Raw genomic sequence first — 19,363 nt, forward strand, 5'->3', positions numbered from 1 at the left:
TCTACCTTTATACGCTATTTCATTGTTCTTCACCGATTATGCTAATGATTTCCTTCTAAAACTTCTCAAGCAATCTTATCTTTCGCTTAATTCTTTTCTAAAAATTCTTCAGGTAAAGTATGTCTTGAAAAAAATTGAACAAGGTGTTGAGAAGTGAAATTAAAATTAGCGAAATTATTAGGTCTACCAGCTAAATCTAAACCTTCAGTTGAAGGCCAAGAATGACCTAATCCACCAATACTTAAACCAATAATTTCAGCTTTACCAAGTGTCCATTTTTCTTCAGTTACATTTTTATAAGGAAAATTAATTTCATTTGGTTTTGGTAATTTATTTTTTTTTGAAGTTAAAGTTGAAGGAGGATGACCATTTCTTAAAGCCCATCTTTTACGAAAATTATTAACATTAGGTTCTGGACCAAATAACCAATTTTCAGATCTACTTCTACCTTTAAAAGGTGTATCATCATCTTCAATTCCATGTGAATGTAAAATTGGAATAGGTCTTGAAGGTAAACAACCTGAAAAAGATAATGCTTCTTGATATAATGCAGGTGAAATTAAAGAAAATGCTGCAAATAATTTTGATGTATCAGGTAAACATGATAATAATGAAGTAAATCCTCCACCATTTGATTTTCCACTTGCATAATATCTTAATGGATTTAATGTATAATTTAATGAAATATCTTTTAAAATATCTTTTACAAATTGAACCTATTATTAATAATAATTCATCAAATAGAAAAAAATTAAAAAAATATCGTCAATAATGTTAATTCAAATTTGTATTTGGGAAATTTAAAGAAATTTGAGAAAATCAACTCACATCATCTACACTTTGATTTGCATATGGTGCACCTCTCCAAATATGTTTCATACCCCAAATAGTATTATCTACACCTTGTGGAAAAGCACTTAAGAATGGTTTATTATCAATACGTAATTCAGGTTTTGTAAGTTGAGTTAAAATTTCTTGTCTTGAAGAATTTCCACCAGCTATGGAGAATAAATCATACATATAATTAATCAATCATTAAATTAATGTAATGTATATCAAGCAGATTAAACTCACCACCGTGGAAACTCAATACTAATGGATGTTCAACTTTATGATCATATTCATCTGGAACGAATAGAACGTATTCTCTACCAGAAGGTAAAGTTCTATTAATATGTCCTTTAGGAGGATTTGATAATTTCAAAGAAGGAAATTCAGTATCGATAGATGATAAAGAAGGATTGAAAATTAATTGATCATCTTCTAATGGGATTGAGAAGATTGTGGTGGCCTTTAAAGCAGCGAGAGTAAGAAGCTTAAAAGCTGAAAACATCTCGAAGTTATTTTTTTCTAGACCCACGCCTTATGCCTTATAACAGACTAATGTAATGGCTCTTGAGATTCTGTTAGAAGAATTCTCTTTACTTGGCTCATTCATTTTATACATACAATTTCTGAACACCGTTAAGCTAAAAGAACTAAAGAAGGCCTCATTTGTTTTCGGATAAGACCGATCTCACGTCATTTGACGAATCAAGCTATGAAAAGATAACGATAAATTCATAATATCTCTTAACTCCTAACTCCGGTTCTAATCATATGTGCATATAGGCGGAAAATTAGTGGTAAATTAACATCTACTTCGATAAACAATTTGTTAGACATAGGATCAAAGAAATCGAGAAGTTGCGATATCCGATGGAATGCGATTATGATTCTAGCTTTAAGACAGCGTGATATCCATGATTTACTACGGTCTTCGCTAGAGCCATTTTCTTTACCAAGTAATGTAATTTTAGCATCAAGTTGGACTATTTGATGCGAAATTTTCTCCCAGAATTGATCTTCCTCATTTACATTCTCATTCTGGATAGGTCAAAAAAGTTTGTTTGTTTATACCATTTTCTGAATTAATCAAATCTTCTACAACGTTCGGTTCAAATATTGTCCTTGTAATTTCATTCTTCACCTCACGAGATTTTATTTCAGCATTTTCAATCTTACAATTAGGTTCACTCAAATCGACACTTGTTCTGAACATCCTAAAATTATGTAATTTATAAGTAAGATTTCATAAGTCTACACTTTCAGATATACTTTGCTCACTATTTGATTCTCCTTTGAATACAGCTCGTCAATGGTCTCGCCAGCTCATCGCATCACATAATATGATATGATTGAGTATAGCAAATGACAGATCCCAAGGGGAAGTTTATTGGTGTAAGAAAATATTGGGACACCATCTTGTAATACAATGGAAGAGCAATGAAGTCTATGATGTATGTTGGTAACGACGTCGAAGAAAGGGAATCGGCGCTGAGCATAGTATATAAATAGTGCTGTACAGTCAAAATCAAAAAGTGGCATGTGATCTCATATATATCGTAAATCACAACATCCGCATATTGATATATAAAAAAAGATAGAGAGAAGAGCTAGAAAGTATGAGTTTATATACAGGGAAACTCAGTTTCGATTCGAACGAGCCGAGAAATACGAAATATCAACGATATATCTTTACTTCGCAGGATTTCATGTGATTATTCAAGTTGAGACTCCTCTCACTTTTCAGAAAGGCTTATATTCTATGCCTTCCATTTGACTTTCCTCAGTATCTCTACCAAATAACGTGATCCGTGCCCTGAAATCGACACTCTGGTCACTAGTGATTCTTCTTACACCTATGTCCTTATCGTAAGAATCTCCTTGATAATAGTGCCCTAAGCTAGGGTAATCAAATTCTGTAGTGTCATTACTTTCGGCATCCTTTGTATTGAAACAAAGTATTAAAGATGCTTCCCCAAACGTCCAGACTGGTTTAGGCTGTTCGGAGGGTTCGATCCTGCTATCTCTCTGACTGAGATCAACGTTACAGCTGAACGAAAATTTTGAGACCCTTCTGTACCAATTTTCCCAGCCTCCTTCACCTGTTTCATAAAATGAGTCTAGATAAGCTGTAGTGTGATTGTACCCCGTGAAAGGGTATTGTACCTCGGCATGGAATACAACAGCAGCAGGAATTTCGTATCTGCCTATAAGTTCTTCCTCACCGCTATCGGGGTTCGTCTCAGTCTGTTCGACTGTAGCTCTAATAGATCTCTTCCAGCAAAAGGTAGCTTCGTTGTAGTGACATTTACCATCTCCTTCTCCCGGATCGAAACATAAATTATAAGACTTGGGTCTCTTGTTCCCCTGTAACCATTGTGCTCTCTTTGCTGGATCAAGAATCACATCGTAATGGTAGTTGGTCTTACTGCTTTCCTCCACTGGGTCTTCCTGCATGGGGTTGAGAGGATCCGATACGGCTTTATTTGAAGCCGAAATCCCTTCTGGGGGGCTCTCTTCCGCGACGGACTCGACTGAACCGAAGTGAGCAAGAAATCCTTTTAAATATGGCAAGGGCATGATGGTCAAATTTGTCCGTGATTAACTCTTGGCTTTGAGTGTCAATGGGCAAGCTGATCAAGTCTGATATTTGAGGTTGGAGAGATGGAGAATAATATCGAAGATAGAGGGCAAGAATTCACCCTTTTATGGGGAATCTGAATAGACCTCTCAGAGTAATCTTCTCAATGGAAGGATATGACGTGTGTATCCACCTTTGTCAGTGAGACGTCAAGTCTTGCTCAACGAGATTTGCCAGATGCTTGCTTTGTACGGCCTTATGGAGTTCTGCTCAATGGGAGAAATGTTGCAGGCCCGGTAGTCTTTGCGTTGCATTATGACATAGTGCTGAAAGAGTGGCCATCTTGATGAATGATATGAGGCGCTGTGGTGATATCATCGGCTTGTGCAATTCTGCTTGGCTGGAAGACACTTGTCAATACTAGTGGATCTAATGGTAGTGAAATACATACGGGTCAAAACCTCAACTTGTTGCATGGACTGTCAGGCTTTTTATGGTAACGTGCCTGAGCTGCGAGGTTACACAAACAAAATAATGCAATAATACACAAACAAACAAATAAATCCGCTTAAAGGTCCAGGCCCCGGTCCGGATCTTTGGTTTAATTAGACACGTGACTTGAAGATCCTCTAGGCAAACTTGAAGTAGCAATAGTCATCATCCCCAATATCCTAATATCGACTTGATTCATGAACATGGTAAATCATTGTATCGAAACAATAAACTGCTTCTTCATAGAGAAAACACCACATCTCCTTTTAAGGAGATGCATCAAGAGTTCTGCAACATGTTGTGATATACTCATATCCCTAGTATATTTCCGGTAAAACCCAATTGTTGTGACCATATATCATCAAAGCCATCAACCTCGAGACCAACAGATATCAATACTGCATATAATTTGACGATCTACGACAAATAAGTTTAACATCACATAACTTCAAGTGAAATGTATTTGTAAGCTCTTAGTAGCGCCTGCATCAATTAGAAAGTACGTACGCGAATCTGCACAAGATCGCATAGAGTTTGAAAATTTAGGAACGGCTAAATTTCGAGGAAAAATTTCAACATCAAGTACCGAGACATAAACTTGTTACTCTCAAGTCACGAATAGGATATCTCGTTCAATTAGATCTTACGGACAAATTTTTGTGCTTGCGTTGACAAAGTTAGTGTGTATCAAGACATTCACTGGAATCCGGTTCATGCCGTTCCGGAAAAACACGAAATCATAATTAAAATCAAGGGGGATAACGAAAACAATCAAAGGAGGTGGAACAAACATCGTATCGCTTTCAGCCTTACATTACCGCCGCAGTAAAATCGATAAAGCTTACTTCATCCAGTGAAGGATCTCTATGATCTTGTAATTCGACTCTTTCTGTGATACCTGGTAATATATATTATCAATATGACAACAGCTCTACGACCGTCGCCTGTACCAACACCACCAACTTCATCACCCCCTACACCTCCCACAAACTACCCTACCTTCCCGAGATTGTCCTCACCTTCTATCAATCGAAATGCGTCGACATCCTCTTCCAGATCAACAGCTACGACATCCTCAACGTCTTCTTTACAAGCTGCACCGATGAGGCCGCCACCTATCGAGACCTCGACAGCTGCAACGAGTCGGTCACAATTACCTAGTAGAGCAGAGAGCGGCTCTGAGTGTGATGCTGGAACTTCATCCTCCAGAACTTATGGAGGGCCAGAATTAGGTTCAGTCGGTGGCAGGGGTTGGGGAAGAAATGGACCTAGGTCAGGAAGAGCAACGCCTCAACATATAATCACTAGTCCATCACATTCACCTCCATCAGCTCGAGACTCTACCCCAGGGCCATCGGGATTGTCCCCCACAACGCCTCGTGCACCCAGGTATACAACACAACAAGATCCACACTCTCCCGGCCCTTTGAGGGTGACTATTTCTCTTGATCCGATGGATACCCTTGATCACGATCATCGGTCAAACACCCCTCCTTCCCACCCAACATCTCCTGTAAGGGGTAGGGGAGGTCATTTGACAGCCCCCTCTTCGCCTACCGATCCACCTAGAGCGCCTGCCCTTGTTGGAGGCAAGCCGCGGACATTAAGTGTAGATGCAGGGCCAAATTGGCCACATGCGCGGAGAAGTGGATCAGCAGAGAGAGATAGGGAGAGAAGGCAAAGTCAGATCTCGACTCATTCTCATTCCGGGTCAGGTCAACTCAAGAAGCCTAGTATAAGGGATTTCGTTCTAGGTGAAGAGCTAGGTCAAGGAAGTTACAGTACCGTGAGTACCAATTACCATCGGACTCTTTAGGTCTCGTAACTCAACGATTTTTCCGTTGTTAGGTGTTTGCGGCTACAGCAGCCTCTTCTTCTTCATCATCATCCAATCATTCACCATCATCTGCTAAACTTCCTCGTAAATACGCTATCAAAATCATCAATCAGCATCACCTTGTTCAGGAGAAGAAGGTGAAATACGCAATGATCGAACGAGACGCTCTAGTCAGGTTATCCACGCCACGGGCTTCGACTTCGCCGACGACTGCACGAGGACACCGCAGAGGTCTGTCAAGCTCCTCTTCTGGGGGAACACCTCAGACGGCCAGCAGACGTAAGTCTGCAGCAAGTATCAGCAGCTCAGCAAGTACAGCAAGAAAGGATTCGTCGGCGACTGTGATTGCTAGTCACAACAAGGACAGGCTGTCAATTGTCACAACCGATAGTACGCTATCTTCTTCCCCATTATCGAACGCACCCTTGTCACCCGCCATGAAAGGTATACATGGTCGTAGACCTAGTAGAACACTAGAACAACATCCAGATATGGTACCTGAGCAGACTGAAGTACTCGTTTTCGAAGATGCGAGATCTAGACCTCCGTCACCAGTCAAAGAAGAACCAACATCGATAAGCGATACCAATAGGCAAGCTACTCCCCCCCAAGCTACCTCATCCAAGGTAGACGATACACACCAGCCACCAAACACAGGCTATTCCACCCCAGACATACAGAGCAGCCCGATAATAGGATATGATCATCCGCGATCTTCGAGAGAGCATAAGGGTCAGACACCCAAAAAGAGAAGGCAATCGTTAGCTCCGTCTGAAAGATCGGTCAAACCGGGCGGTGGGAAAATGGGTCAAGCACATCCTGGGGTAATAAGATTACATTCAACTTTCAATGATAGCACTTCGCTATACTTCGTTCTTGATTTGGCCAGCAACGGGGAGATGACGACATACATACGAAAGGTGAGTGAGGCTACACCAAACACAAAGCTGCTGAGTTCAGTTGCTGATTCAAGCGGATCTAAATCAGTATGGATCACTTGACCTGGCTTCTGCCAAATACTATTCGGCTCAACTGATCGATACCATCGAATTCATGCACGAGAAGGGAGTTGTCCATCGCGACCTTAAGCCGGAAAAGTGAGTCTATACGCCGTGCTTATCCTTGGTGCTGCCACTAATGTTCTTGCACGTAGTATTCTGTTGGACGATGATATGAGGATCAAAGTGACCGATTTTGGTTCGGCCAAACTCCTCAACAAAGATGAGGAGGTCATCGAGGAAGGCAAGAAAAGGTCTTTTGTCGGTTCGGCAGATTTCGTTAGTCCCGAAGTTTTGCGGAATGAACCTGCTTCTGTCGCGTGAGTTCCCCGTTGAAGGCGTGGGATGACGAGCGTGAAGCTTATTGCAATCCCGCAATAGCTCTGATATTTGGGCATTTGGTTGCATCTTGTATCAATTTTTGGTTGGTAAACCCCCTTTCAGAGGAGCTACCGATTACCTCATCTTTCAGAAAATCCTGAAGAGGGAAATGGAGTTTCCACAGGGCTTCGATGAGGATGCTCAAGCTCTCGTCGGGTTGGTCCTTGTAAGTGAAATAGTCTTCTCGGTCGCGTTACTATCCGCTTACAAAAATCACGTCGCAGAACCTTGATCCTGCTCTACGTCCATCTGTCCAAGATATTAAATCTCACCCCTTCTTCGCCCTCACAGATTTTACAACTATTTGGACCATTCCTGCTCCGCCCATCTCTACTGGTCTGACTCCACCTGTCACTACGCTCGCGAACGTAGCTCCAGATTCGGATCTATGGGCAGTGTTTGATGATGCAGACGAAATGTCTGATGGCGGATTCGAATATGACCAAGATGACGAAGAGGTTGAACAAGACCATGAGCATATAGGAGAAGAAGACGAGCAAGAGTCAAACGATTATTCGAAAGAACCTAGATTTGATAGACATGCAGCTGCCCATGCTGTGAGGAATGTTGATTATCCTGATAAATCGGTGGTTTATTCTCCTGTCGATGGACCTCATATAGAGATTGCAGAACAATTGGATCCTCCAAAACCTTCTTATCTCCAACATAGTGGAAAAGATGAGAAGAAATCTAGAGGATGGTCTCATGGAAGTTCAAGTTCGGGGGGAAATAGATCAGCCTTGACTGGATGGCTTGAATCGATGCGTTTAGGTAATCATGGACATTCACCTGTTCCTCCTGGAATCAGATCCAACAGAACTAGTAGGACAAGTGTTCGAAGTGAAGAGATGAGGATTATGATGGGCAGTCAAGCTTCAAGTAGTGCAAGTGGAACTCCAGTTTCTATCTCAGGTACTCAACCTCCATATCCATCAAGGTTGGCTAACGGAGATTCCAGAAGACTCAACCTTGGGAATCCCGTTGATGATAGTAAATGGTGAGTCATCGCGTCATCTTTTCTGCTTCGTCATCTCAAGCGATAATGGGCTCGAGCTGATTTGGATATATCTTTCAATAGGTCTTCGTTATTGCTTTCGAACGAACGAATTGTTTTCTCATCACCAATTTACGCAAGAACATCATCACCATCTCTACATTTACCGGCATTCCTAATGCCAGCTGCGAAGAAACGACATTTGATCCTGACGGATTTCCCAAGATTGATAACAGTTAAAGATGATTCAGTCACTTCTTCGAATTCACACTCACACTCGCATACTCCTTCTACATCTTCAACAGGAGAAGAGAGTGGAATAGGAAATTTGAAAGTTAAAGGAGAATGTATATTTGTAGTTCGTCCTTCAAACGCTACCCATCATTCAACAATTTCTAACGGTAGTACTATCAATCAAAATCATCCACAAGGTACAAGTGGAATTTCAAATAAAGTCATAGATGTACAAGATAAAGGATCAAAAGTTTTCATTGTACAAACTGTAAGTGACACACATCCTCAACAGGTGAATCAAGACTTGAACTGATCCAATCATTTGGTGCAATGTGAATATAGGCAGGTACGACTTATATGTATACTGCTGATTCAATTGAATTGAAAGAACAATGGTTGAAAACTATAAAACGCGTAACGGGGATCTAAACAAGTAGTACATTTGAAACAACTTTCATAATTTTGTATTCTTCAGAACTAGAAGTAATCTTGTATTTCGAAATGTTCATAATTCGTACATCTCGTATTAAATAATTTAAATTACTCAAACTTATATCTCTCATTGTTTAAAAATTCAAGTCATTTACGAATACACGTTTACATATCATTTCGCAAGAATCATCGACCTTTATAATTCAATTTTATGTATTTTGTATTTTCTAAAAACAAAAAGAGTGATTAATGAAATTCATGTGAAATTTTATTGGATTCAACATATATTCTAGCATAATCAAGATGGTAAAAATTTCACCGAGGACAATTTATCCATACTTTTGTATGTATATATATATGCTAAATTAAATGACCATCTTATGGATTAATCAATCTATTCCCTTTGTCATGTGATGTAAACTTTTCCACTTTACTGTGATTGATTTTATTTGATAATTACCTTTGAACAGCAGGCGATGATCAAATTTAATTTTTAAGTATTAAGCTGTACGGCAGAAATCAATCAAGATATTCATTTATTGATTATTGCTTGATATCCAAATACAGTTTATCAAATTACTCTCATAATTTATATCCAAGCTTGCACCATCATACAGCTGAAAAGGACACAATGTGCATTCAATGTAAACAATAAAGCGCCAGTACTGATTGTGAATATAGAGTTACAGATTAAGGTTGAACCATATCACAAGAATCTCATGATATACCGATTCATGTATTTTCGCCCATGTATTAAAAAAGTACTATACAAAAAATGTCATTCGTTCTCAAATATAACTCAGATCTAAAATACAATTCACAAACCGCTAAAACGATTCTTTAATTCTTTGGAAGTCTAACTCGTAAATTCGGGCGTAACTAAATGAGTGATTGTTAAAAAATTGTCAATACCGTATCGGGAATCATGATTATCGGAACACTTACGATTTCTACGAAAATAGGCCTTAATTCCTCTATAGCTCTAGTTTCCGGTGCTACTAAAAAGTTTTCATTCTTTTCAATTCTTCTTCTCCTTTTACGTGAATGTGAATGTGCTTGTGTTTGTTGATTAGAACGAGGCGGTCTTCCAGGTTCATTTGTTGGATCTCTTCTTTGGATTTCAGGATCAGGTGAATTAGGTTTGTTATTATTATTACTATTTCGTTTGAAATCAAGTGAATTCCTAATACGATCTAATGATCTTCTATTTTGTTTCTTATCATCTGATCCTCTTCTTCCTGCTATTTGATCATTAACTTGTAAATTTATATTTGATGAATTTAATGAAGATCTTTCACTATCAATTTCACGATTATCATCTTCTAAATCTCTTAATTCTTGTTCATGTTCTTCTTCTGATTCTTGATCTTCTTCTTCCGATTCTTCATCAGCCATTTCACCTCCTTCAGCTACGGCAGTTTCCCCTATACTTAGACTCGCCATGATACTATCTAACAAAGCAGCTTCTTCATCCACTTCTCCTAAATCAGATCCAACGCCTGTAGGTCCAGCTGCAGCTGATCTAAATCTCCTCCGAATTTTTTCTTCGTGAGCAACTTTTAGCTTGTAGTGGTATTCCGCTACTGAATCAACTTCTTTCATTACAGCCCTTCTAGCATCCTCCGAAGCTGGCAGTATGAATTCCAAGTCTATAGGTTGAGGTAGACCGGTTCGAGCGTATGTCAAGAACAATTCGATCCAACCCATTAATGAATCAAATAGACCTTGACCTTTTGAATGGACATTGTGGACAAACGAGTAGAAAGATTGTTCGTGTCGCTGCACGAGATCTATGAATGTTTGTACAGTCCTCTGAGGATCTTCTTGCGATACTGAAACGACATGATGGATCAGCGACTCCTCCTCTATTCTCAGCCATCGCTGGCACTTACGCTCTTCAACCTGCTCTACCGTACGTATCATATCGTTGATGAACGCTTGCAAATCACCGAGGGAGTCGGCAATACTGGCAGCTTTGTACACGGTTGCCAATGGAGCATAGAAGATGGTGATGATATCTTTAAGTAGTTCAGCGGTGACACCCTAAGATCAAAAGTAGACCAGCAATTAGCGTTGTTTCGCAGAATTCAAGTGGGGGCCACATGACCGCCGAGTCCTGGCCACCAATACCGTATTGCACTCACCTCAAAAATCAAAGCCAACAATCCTTCTTTTTCCCTCTTCCTGATCCACAATTTCAACAACACGCTTAAATCCTCATATAACCAAGCATCTTCATTGTCAGGTCCAAGATCATCATCTGAATCATCCAATTCAGCTTGAGCAGATTTATACTCGTGGTATGCTCTTGTAGCTTTGGCGACTCTTTGGAATTGAGGTCGAGACAGAGTTGGCACATCAGGAGATCTTATTATGGTAACTAATAAATCTGTACCTTCTTGCGCTATAGTACATCCAGGGGAAAAGTCAGTTCCGTTTCTTATACACACATCATGACTCAAAGCATAGCGATATCATCATACTCACCAGCATCTTTTCTGAATACCTCTTGAATCTCGAAAGGCGCATTGGCATATTGTTCGATTTTCTGACATAAGACAGGATCATCGATTTTGTCTTGTACAGCTTCGATATCTTCTTGTAACAATCTAACATCTTCAGTAAGGGACGAAGAAAACATCCTTTGTAAGAGAGATTGTCCTCCGAATGGTCTGGCAAGGAATAAGTCTAATACACCTCGTATCATAGCCATTGGGTTCGATATCTTCAATATACCCTTTAGTACGAAATAAGGCATCAAGCCGTGCAATCTCTTCAATTGGGTCAAGGTCTCGGAGGCTGTATCTGAGGCTACAAAAAGCTGGAAGATTGTTGCTGCAAGTCTGTTCGAAGATGAAAAGGTGACTTGTCAGAGTTCTACCACGATTTCATCCTTCAACATGAGATGCGAACTTACGATATTCTTCCCCATTCCAGTACACTAGCTTCGGCTCTAGGTAAATCCTCGACCCTCTCAACCCGTCTCACAACTTCGAAAACACCTTTCAAACCCCCTTCTTTACTCAACACGTCACCCTTGAATTGAGCTAAACCTTCACGTAACGCCTCAATACGTTTCTCTGCCTCAATTCTAAATCTTTTCCTACCCTCTTCTCGAACCGCATCAGCTTCTAATCTCCTTTGACAATCTACCGCTTCGTGAGGAGTCAAAGTTGTGGGTGCAGAAAGTAGGAAAGACCGCAAGATTGGAGAATTGATAACGAAAGGTAATACCATTATTGATGTGAGGTATGCTCTGAGTGTAAGTCGATTCTTCTCTCTTGATAAAGGTGTTGCCCCTCCTACTGGAGGTGATGACGGGGAATCAGGTCGACCAGAAGCTGCCGATGCCGACGAGCCAGGTGTGTTGTGTCCACTTGAAGCAGATGCTTCGGGAATTCCTGAGCCATATATCATTCGAAGGGGGTTATAAGCGCTGTAGCCTACTGTAGGCGGCGGGCTCACGGCGGCAGTAGTGACCGACTTGTCCTTTGGCGGGGGAGGAGGGATTGGATAACCTGGGAAAGCTAGTCGGAGCTACATGAAAAGAGGGTATTAGTCTATCCTGAGGTGACTGGTTATTTGACGTATCGTTGATCCAACATACCTCATCCGCTAATCTTTTGAAATCGCCATATCGTCTGGAAACAAATACATCTGACACTCCGTTCCGCCTTGTACGTATAATGAATTCCTAAACAAATAATGTTTATCAATAAAGAACTTTACTATCCGAAACTGTCAATTTAAATCAAACTCACTTCATGAGATCTACTCCTTACTCTTCCTTTTTCAGTAACAACTCTAACTCCAACAACATTAACTTCAAAACCTTGAGTTGGATCTAAATCATTTTGATTTTGTGAATGTGAATGTTTTTCTAACCATTGTTGTTTACGTTCTTCTTGAATTTTTTCTAATCTTTTTAATTCATTTTGACCAATTCTAACAACTTCTTCACCATTAATTAATTTAATTCCAATTCCAAACATTAAAGATAAATGTTTTTCAATTTTAATCCATAATTTTTTCTTTTCATTAATTTCTTTTCTTTCTTCTTTTGTCATTAAACTTTCCATTACTTTTTTTTCATTTTCATTTAAATTTGAATTTGAATAACCTGTAGATAATAAAAAAGAAGATAAAAAAGGTTGTACTTTTGAACCCCAAAATGATGTTGGTGCAGTTGCTAAAAATGGGAAAGGTAATAAAAATTGATGAAACATAAATCTTAAAAAAGGTAAATCTCCTCCTTGTTTAATTGCTATACCTTCTAATTTTGAAGAATCAGATACTCTTTCTAAAGCTTCTTTTTTAATTGATTCAGGTAAAATAAAAGGATCTCCTAATAATCCTAATGCATTAGCTCCAAGTACAGGATCAGTAATTAAATTTAATTCATATTGAATTTGTAAATTAACTAAAGTTTTTTTCAAGTAATGTGCTCTTAATGGAGTAAGTGTTGTAGGTGGTTCTAAAGAATTGGGTAAAGTTGAATGGTATGGATGTAAATGCTGAGAAGAAGTTTGAGCAACCGGTGCTGAGTTTGGTGGTTGGTCTTGTTGATTTCTTTGGGAATTAATCAAAGGAGCTGTTTTGGGTGGTGGAGGAGGAGGATGATCTTGATCTTGATCATCTTGATTAAACGATAAAGAAGATGTACGTGGTGGAGAAGGGGGAGAAGCGAATTGTTGAGCTATATCAAAAGCATTGACTGCGCCTACATCCTCCTCTGGAGGAGGTGGTGGTAATGGTCGATCAGGTCGGTTCGAACGTTGTCTTCTAGGTGTATAGGGTTTATACGGCACATTCGGATTCGGACTTGAGGACGACATTTTGAATTAGAGCTCCCAATTGGAATTATGCTATACAACGCGTTATCCTACTCTGCTCTATCAGTAGATGAGATAATGAAAATGACAATGAAGCCAAAGAGATAATGAGAACCGATGAATTTTGGAAATGTCCGTCATAAGCTGAACCGAACGTGTTATGAGGATGTGTGTGTGCGGAATTGAATTTGTGACATGACGTAGTCGCTATTCTTGGTAACTTGTCATCTTTCACCCGTACAACCCCGTCTAAATTCATTTCTTCGGCCGGCCACCGAAACGATTCCAAACCTTTCAAACTGAGACATGGTCTGATGCACATTATGAGGGATTGTCCCAATGTCTAACATGCACGTCTCGGTGAGCTGCATGGCTGTCGCATGTGTACGACCTTACGAAAGAGTGATGTCTCGAGAAGTTTAAGATAACCAATAAGGAACGGTCTGGGAATTCTGGTTGCGCGATTACACTGCTATGTCGTCGTTCGCGAGATCACAACGCCTGCTATATCATTCGATAGGTTGCTTATTAAATCGACACTTATACTAGAATCTCGTGATGCGATTCATTCACGTTATTTGATACTCAGATCTACAAATGGTATATTCTCGGGCTAGTACAAACAATAGATAACGAATTACATTAATGTTCCTTTAAGAATCTAAAATTCTCTCTTTCTCTACCCTCTATATATGGGGTCGGAAGTATGCTTGGTATATTGAACGACTGATCGAAAATCCCTAAGCTTGTGCAATCTTACTTGCAACTGTACGTTCTTTTTCCAATCTTTCTTTATTAGCTTGGAAAGCTGCATCTCGACATGCTTGCATACCGGAACTAAGGCAAGAAAGTATGTCAGTAAACAATAGATGATAAAAAGTCTAGAATACTCGTTTGATAAAGGATACTGTGATGAGCAAAAACAAGGATTGAAGCTCACCAATTATGCGCTTCCGGCTGCCTATGTGTAGAACAGAACGATTTTTGACAGTGTGGACAATCGCCAACTAAACGTTGAGCTGCAGAAGGACATTGAGTAGGATTGGCAGTCATTTCAGGTTTTGATCCTTCTTCTGTAGGAGAAGTGGGAATGTTGTAAACAACTTTGAATTGACATCGTTTCTTGGCTGGCCTAGAGATTTGTTTTAGTCAGCAAAGCGCAAAAGATGAAGAATGTATGAGCGGAGCGGGCGATGAGTGAGTTTGATGCTGCATCATTAGAAAGCGGGCAGTGGTTAAGAGTCATGTATAAATCAGAGATCATGAAGGAGTAGATTAAATCGAAGATCGGTGTACTCACATATTGATGATTATCTAGCGATAAGAGGATACGTTGGGTGGCAAATATGGATCAATTTCTATTGATGACAGTAGTTATATATATCTCTATCTTCAAACAATAATATAGCTGACTAGAAGTGAACGTGATTCAGTGTTTCCGTATACAAAGAAGGTGATTATCAATACTTGATAAAAGGAATTAAAGAAGGAAGGATAAGGTCGTGTGTTTGTCGTGAATTTAATTTGGTTTGATGTAATCTACTTCTAATGCTTTATCGTTATAAAGACAGTGTGAGGGTTCAATTGCAATAAAATTATTAGATAATTATATATTGATAAATGAATTATGTGTCTACGTATATTGAATAAGATATAAAAAGTAAAAAGGAAAGAAAGAGGGAATGAAAAGGAATGATTCATATATATATATATACTCTAATTATTGATCGATTTATAACCGCATTCGTCAGCGTTTGATTGTAGATCTATAACAATAGAGGGGGCCTTAGAGGTGGCGCAATAATCAATTAATCAGTTATTACATTTTATTACTAATGATTTCGGATTACACCGTATTACGTTTTTCTTTTTTAAGGGTAATAATAATCTTCTATGAGTATCTTAATAATATTCTAGATTCATCTCTTTTCAGTACCATATAACCCCTTCATTCCCCGCTCCCGATACCAAGACATGGATAATTGGTCGTGTTCAGATCTCAAAGTACGGGATTTTCAAAAGTCTAAAAAGTCTTTCCGTCTAACTTTATCGGCATGAAATATTTTCTTACGTATTTTTTTGATCGACTGTGGAGTTAAATCGTAGATACAATTACGTTCATACATCTATGTAATAAACAGTCATATACAAAACCTTTTAAACCCCGATACTCGTACGGCAATACAAATCTATGGAATAAATTTTAACAATATGTTTTATGCCTTTTCAGCAATCAAACGCTCTCGTTCAGCTTTGACAACTTTCAATTCTTCTAATCTCTGCTTTAATTTCGGTACAGTTAATAATTTATGCTCTAATTCTTGTTTCTCTTCTTGTAATGATAATCTTCTTTCTGCGTCTAATTCGGTACTGTGCATTAGGTGAATCAGCATCGGTCAGTAATAACTAAGAATGATGAGGATTTTGCTGTCACTAACAAGATATATCCTCCTGCTCCATCATACTGTAATACCATTGAATGATATTTCCATAGAGATGGTCGATGACTAACAGTCATGAGCGTTATACCCAATGCTAAAATTTCAAATCAGTTTTAATTCCTTGGCGCAACAGACTCCGATAAACTCACCTGTAGCATGATCATACATGACTTTCTCAATTTCCAAAGTGACAGCACTTGTACATTCATCTAAAATCGCGTACTGCGCGACGTTTTCAGCTAATCACCTTTTAAATAGTCAAACGTCAAACTCAAGACAACTCACTTTCGGTTTATGATAAAACAACCTTGCCATGGCTATTCGCTGTTTATCACCTCCACTCAATGCATCTCTCCATTCTCTAATCGTATCCCATCCACCTTCCCTATCAACAATATGACCCATCTCAACTATGTCCAATATTTTCAATAAATCATCATCCGTTGTCCCTTTTTCGTTCATTTCAAGTTGAGAATGTGGGTAAATTATTTGATCTCGTAATGTACCCGTACACAAGTATGGTCTTTGTGGGATGTATGTAAACGATCTAGCAGGAGGTTTATATACAGTTCCGCCTATCGATAAAATCAGTAATCGAAACACCTGCCTGAATTTGAATTGGATGCTGGGTGCTCACCGTATACAGGCCAAAGACCACCAAGAATCCTGAATAAACTACTTTTACCGCCTGAATTTCCTTGTCAGACATTTCGCAGCATAATTGATCTATATCCAGAAACACCACTTACATCCATTTGGTCCAACCACCAGCAAGTGTTTCTGCGGTTTTGATGAGCTCATCAGTCTAGCATTATACTCACTTAACTTCGAACTACTTACCCCAGGCTCCACGTTGAAGCTCATTGATTTAACTAAAACATCGCCATTCGGGCTGATCAAGGGTACTTGGTCGAACCTGATCTCGTCCGATTCAATTATCTTTCCTCTACCTTGAAGCACTGCCCGTAAAGTCATATCAGCCTCGTTGTGCAGGAGGAAAATGGAGTTAAAGTGCATTCACTTTTGGCATTATCCTCAACTCCTGTACTACTGACTAATTTCTTCTGGTAATGTCCAGCTTTTACATCTTCCATTGTATCGAATAGGTCCGATACTCGAGCAGTATATCCAGCTAATTCCGCCAATTCCTGCATGCGATTGTAATCAAGTAAGTTCACGCTACGGAATATTTGGAAAGCCACAAGAGATTCAACTCACTTTATAACTATACAACACTCTACCAAAGGCATCACTTGATGATAATAACAATCTTCGATTAGTTACAAATCCTACAAATTCCTGTATCAGAATCGCACTTTTCCAAGGTTCGAATACGTAAGAAAGGTAAATCAGCATGATTTTAGCTCACCTTCAGTCCTTGTACCTAAATCACCAACTTTCATACCGAGGATTTCACCAGCAAAAACAGGTATTGCGCAAATACATAATCCAAGACTTCCCCAAAGCCATTTGATAACACCTTCTTCAGCCATACCATGCCAAACTCTTATTCTCAATACTCTATTCGCATGCTTTACTAAAGCGAAATATCCACGTTCAATTACGTTTTTCTCAAATTCTTCTCCATGATAAAGAGCAACTTCTTCTGCAGATTCAAGTAACCTAGAATGAGTGAATCGTAATTCTCCTTCGAGTTTAGCTAACGATTTTGTTTTTTTTTTCAAATTAGCTATAACAACAATCGCTGGGGTGACAGGCCAATTCAAAATTCACCTTCATGTGCAGCGTATGTACCGAAAGAAGGTGTGATTGCTCGAACTACATTCCTCAATTAGCTTTTGATTTTGTTTCCTCAAATAAAAAATTTAATCAAGATGAAGATACTCACGTATTCCAGCACTGGATTGTACTAAAATAGTCAAAATAACCAAACCCTCCGCACCAACATTTCGTGATAATTGATAATTATATAATCTGAAAAATCAAGATTATCATATCAACGTTTTTATACAAAAACCGAAAGGAAAAAACCCTAAATTTCAAATTAAACTCACATAACATCTAAAACGGGTTTCGCAATATTTGAATAAATTTCAGCTAATTTTTGACTAAATTGTTGAATATCAACAGTTAAATATTGATCTGCATTTTTAATTCGATCATCAAGATTAGCTAATTTATAAAAAAGTTGTTCTCCTAATATTTGAGCATTTTCATTCGATTTTATCAATGAGTCAGATTTTTCATCGGAATTTAAAAATGGTTGTTGTGATGGTAATATCGGATCAAGGTATGTTTTTAAAGCATGTTGAGTTAATCTAAAAGTATCAGCATGATTTAATTAGCCTAATTTCCTGATCTTACACAATTGAATAATTCATATTCCAATGAAATAATAATTTTCTGGATAACATAGGTAAATTGACTTACCTCGTTCTATATGCTAAACCTAATTCAGATTGTAAATATTCCAACATTGAATTTGTATAAGTTGCAGGAACAGCAACTAACAACCATCTAGTTAAATTCATTAAGAATAAAGTAGGTTGAGCAGTTACAAGTGAAGAAACAATTCTATAATCATTAATCGTATCAATACATTTTCTCTATTATCTCAAGCAACACTAAATCCAGAAAATAAAAATAAAAAAAAAACTTACCTTCCATCTAATTCAGCTACATATAAACTTAATCCTGTTCTAATCACTAAAAAAGTAGAATGTAAAGCTAACATAACAGCTTCTCTAGATTTTAAACTAGGTATAACTATTCTAAGTAATTTTTTTAAACGAATATGAAATAAAGGATCATTCGGTGAAGCAGTAGTTTTCTTTGAATCTGCCGTTAATTGGAAAAATCAAATTAGGATTTCCATCTAACTACTATTCCTCAATACCAAACATGGGTCTTAACCCAACTCACCTTTATTTCTCTTACTCCTTCCTCCTGAAGTATGTGTCCTTCCTCCCGTTCTTCCAGTCAAAGAGTTCAGTGTTGTTCCAAGACAGTATAACACGAATCCAGCTGTAAGACCTCTTTGAACTAATGGTCTGTGTTGCAGATATATATCTAAGAATTTACGGAGTCTCAAACGAATAAGATCTATCGATATCCCATTTGATGGGGAAGGTTTTTGACGTATCGAGGTGGATGACATCTTGATCAATCCTCAATGATCTGATCAGTTCAACTTCAGTATCCTATGTGATTTGATACCGTTCTTCGACTGTATTTTCATGTATGTCAACGATGATGTCGAGCGATTGCAGTATTGCAGATATATTCTGAATGTTGAGTTGATAGTGAATGACGGATTGAGTGATATACCGGTTATACACTTTACTGCAACCGGCGC

At 38.6% G+C, this 19,363-nt stretch overlaps 6 protein-coding genes across 6 annotated transcripts; 1 reads left to right on the forward strand and 5 right to left on the reverse strand.

The window, feature by feature from the left end:
- Window positions 1-86: 86 nt before the first annotated feature.
- On the reverse strand, window positions 87-1,333 carry I206_102308 (uncharacterized protein; the record flags this gene model as incomplete). The annotated part of the gene is made up of 3 exons (XM_019159369.1): window positions 87-716; window positions 829-998; window positions 1,075-1,333. 3 exons carry the CDS (start codon window positions 1,331-1,333, stop codon window positions 87-89), a joined length of 1,059 nt encoding a protein of 352 aa, XP_019007663.1.
- Window positions 1,334-2,568: 1,235 nt separating this feature from the next.
- On the reverse strand, window positions 2,569-3,405 carry I206_102309 (uncharacterized protein; the record flags this gene model as incomplete). Its single annotated transcript, XM_019159370.1, has 1 exon — window positions 2,569-3,405. The coding sequence occupies one exon, from the start codon at window positions 3,403-3,405 to the stop codon at window positions 2,569-2,571; it is 837 nt and encodes a 278-aa protein (XP_019007664.1).
- A 1,412-nt stretch (window positions 3,406-4,817) lies between these two features.
- Window positions 4,818-8,771, forward strand: I206_102310 (uncharacterized protein; the record flags this gene model as incomplete). The annotated part of the gene is made up of 8 exons (XM_019159371.1): window positions 4,818-5,684; window positions 5,747-6,655; window positions 6,723-6,832; window positions 6,889-7,053; window positions 7,115-7,280; window positions 7,339-8,111; window positions 8,193-8,610; window positions 8,685-8,771. 8 exons carry the CDS (start codon window positions 4,818-4,820, stop codon window positions 8,769-8,771), a joined length of 3,495 nt encoding a protein of 1,164 aa, XP_019007665.1.
- An 843-nt stretch (window positions 8,772-9,614) lies between these two features.
- Window positions 9,615-13,609, reverse strand: I206_102311 (uncharacterized protein; the record flags this gene model as incomplete). Its single annotated transcript, XM_019159372.1, has 8 exons — window positions 9,615-9,653; window positions 9,720-10,606; window positions 10,667-10,817; window positions 10,919-11,178; window positions 11,262-11,617; window positions 11,692-12,311; window positions 12,382-12,468; window positions 12,536-13,609. 8 exons carry the CDS (start codon window positions 13,607-13,609, stop codon window positions 9,615-9,617), a joined length of 3,474 nt encoding a protein of 1,157 aa, XP_019007666.1.
- A 737-nt stretch (window positions 13,610-14,346) lies between these two features.
- On the reverse strand, window positions 14,347-14,659 carry I206_102312 (uncharacterized protein; the record flags this gene model as incomplete). The annotated part of the gene is made up of 2 exons (XM_019159373.1): window positions 14,347-14,443; window positions 14,547-14,659. 2 exons carry the CDS (start codon window positions 14,657-14,659, stop codon window positions 14,347-14,349), a joined length of 210 nt encoding a protein of 69 aa, XP_019007667.1.
- Window positions 14,660-15,822: 1,163 nt separating this feature from the next.
- Window positions 15,823-19,165, reverse strand: I206_102313 (uncharacterized protein; the record flags this gene model as incomplete). The annotated part of the gene is made up of 16 exons (XM_019159374.1): window positions 15,823-15,976; window positions 16,045-16,141; window positions 16,197-16,269; window positions 16,333-16,622; window positions 16,685-16,735; window positions 16,797-16,827; window positions 16,888-17,006; window positions 17,069-17,195; window positions 17,266-17,336; window positions 17,417-17,707; window positions 17,782-17,826; window positions 17,897-17,982; window positions 18,063-18,326; window positions 18,439-18,582; window positions 18,669-18,846; window positions 18,931-19,165. The coding sequence occupies 16 exons, from the start codon at window positions 19,163-19,165 to the stop codon at window positions 15,823-15,825; spliced, it is 2,256 nt and encodes a 751-aa protein (XP_019007668.1).
- Between the last annotated feature and the right edge of the window lie 198 nt (window positions 19,166-19,363).

The sequence above is a fragment of the Kwoniella pini genome, chromosome 3 (assembly GCF_000512605.2).
Source record: "Kwoniella pini CBS 10737 chromosome 3, complete sequence".
NCBI lineage: Eukaryota > Fungi > Basidiomycota > Tremellomycetes > Tremellales > Cryptococcaceae > Kwoniella > Kwoniella pini.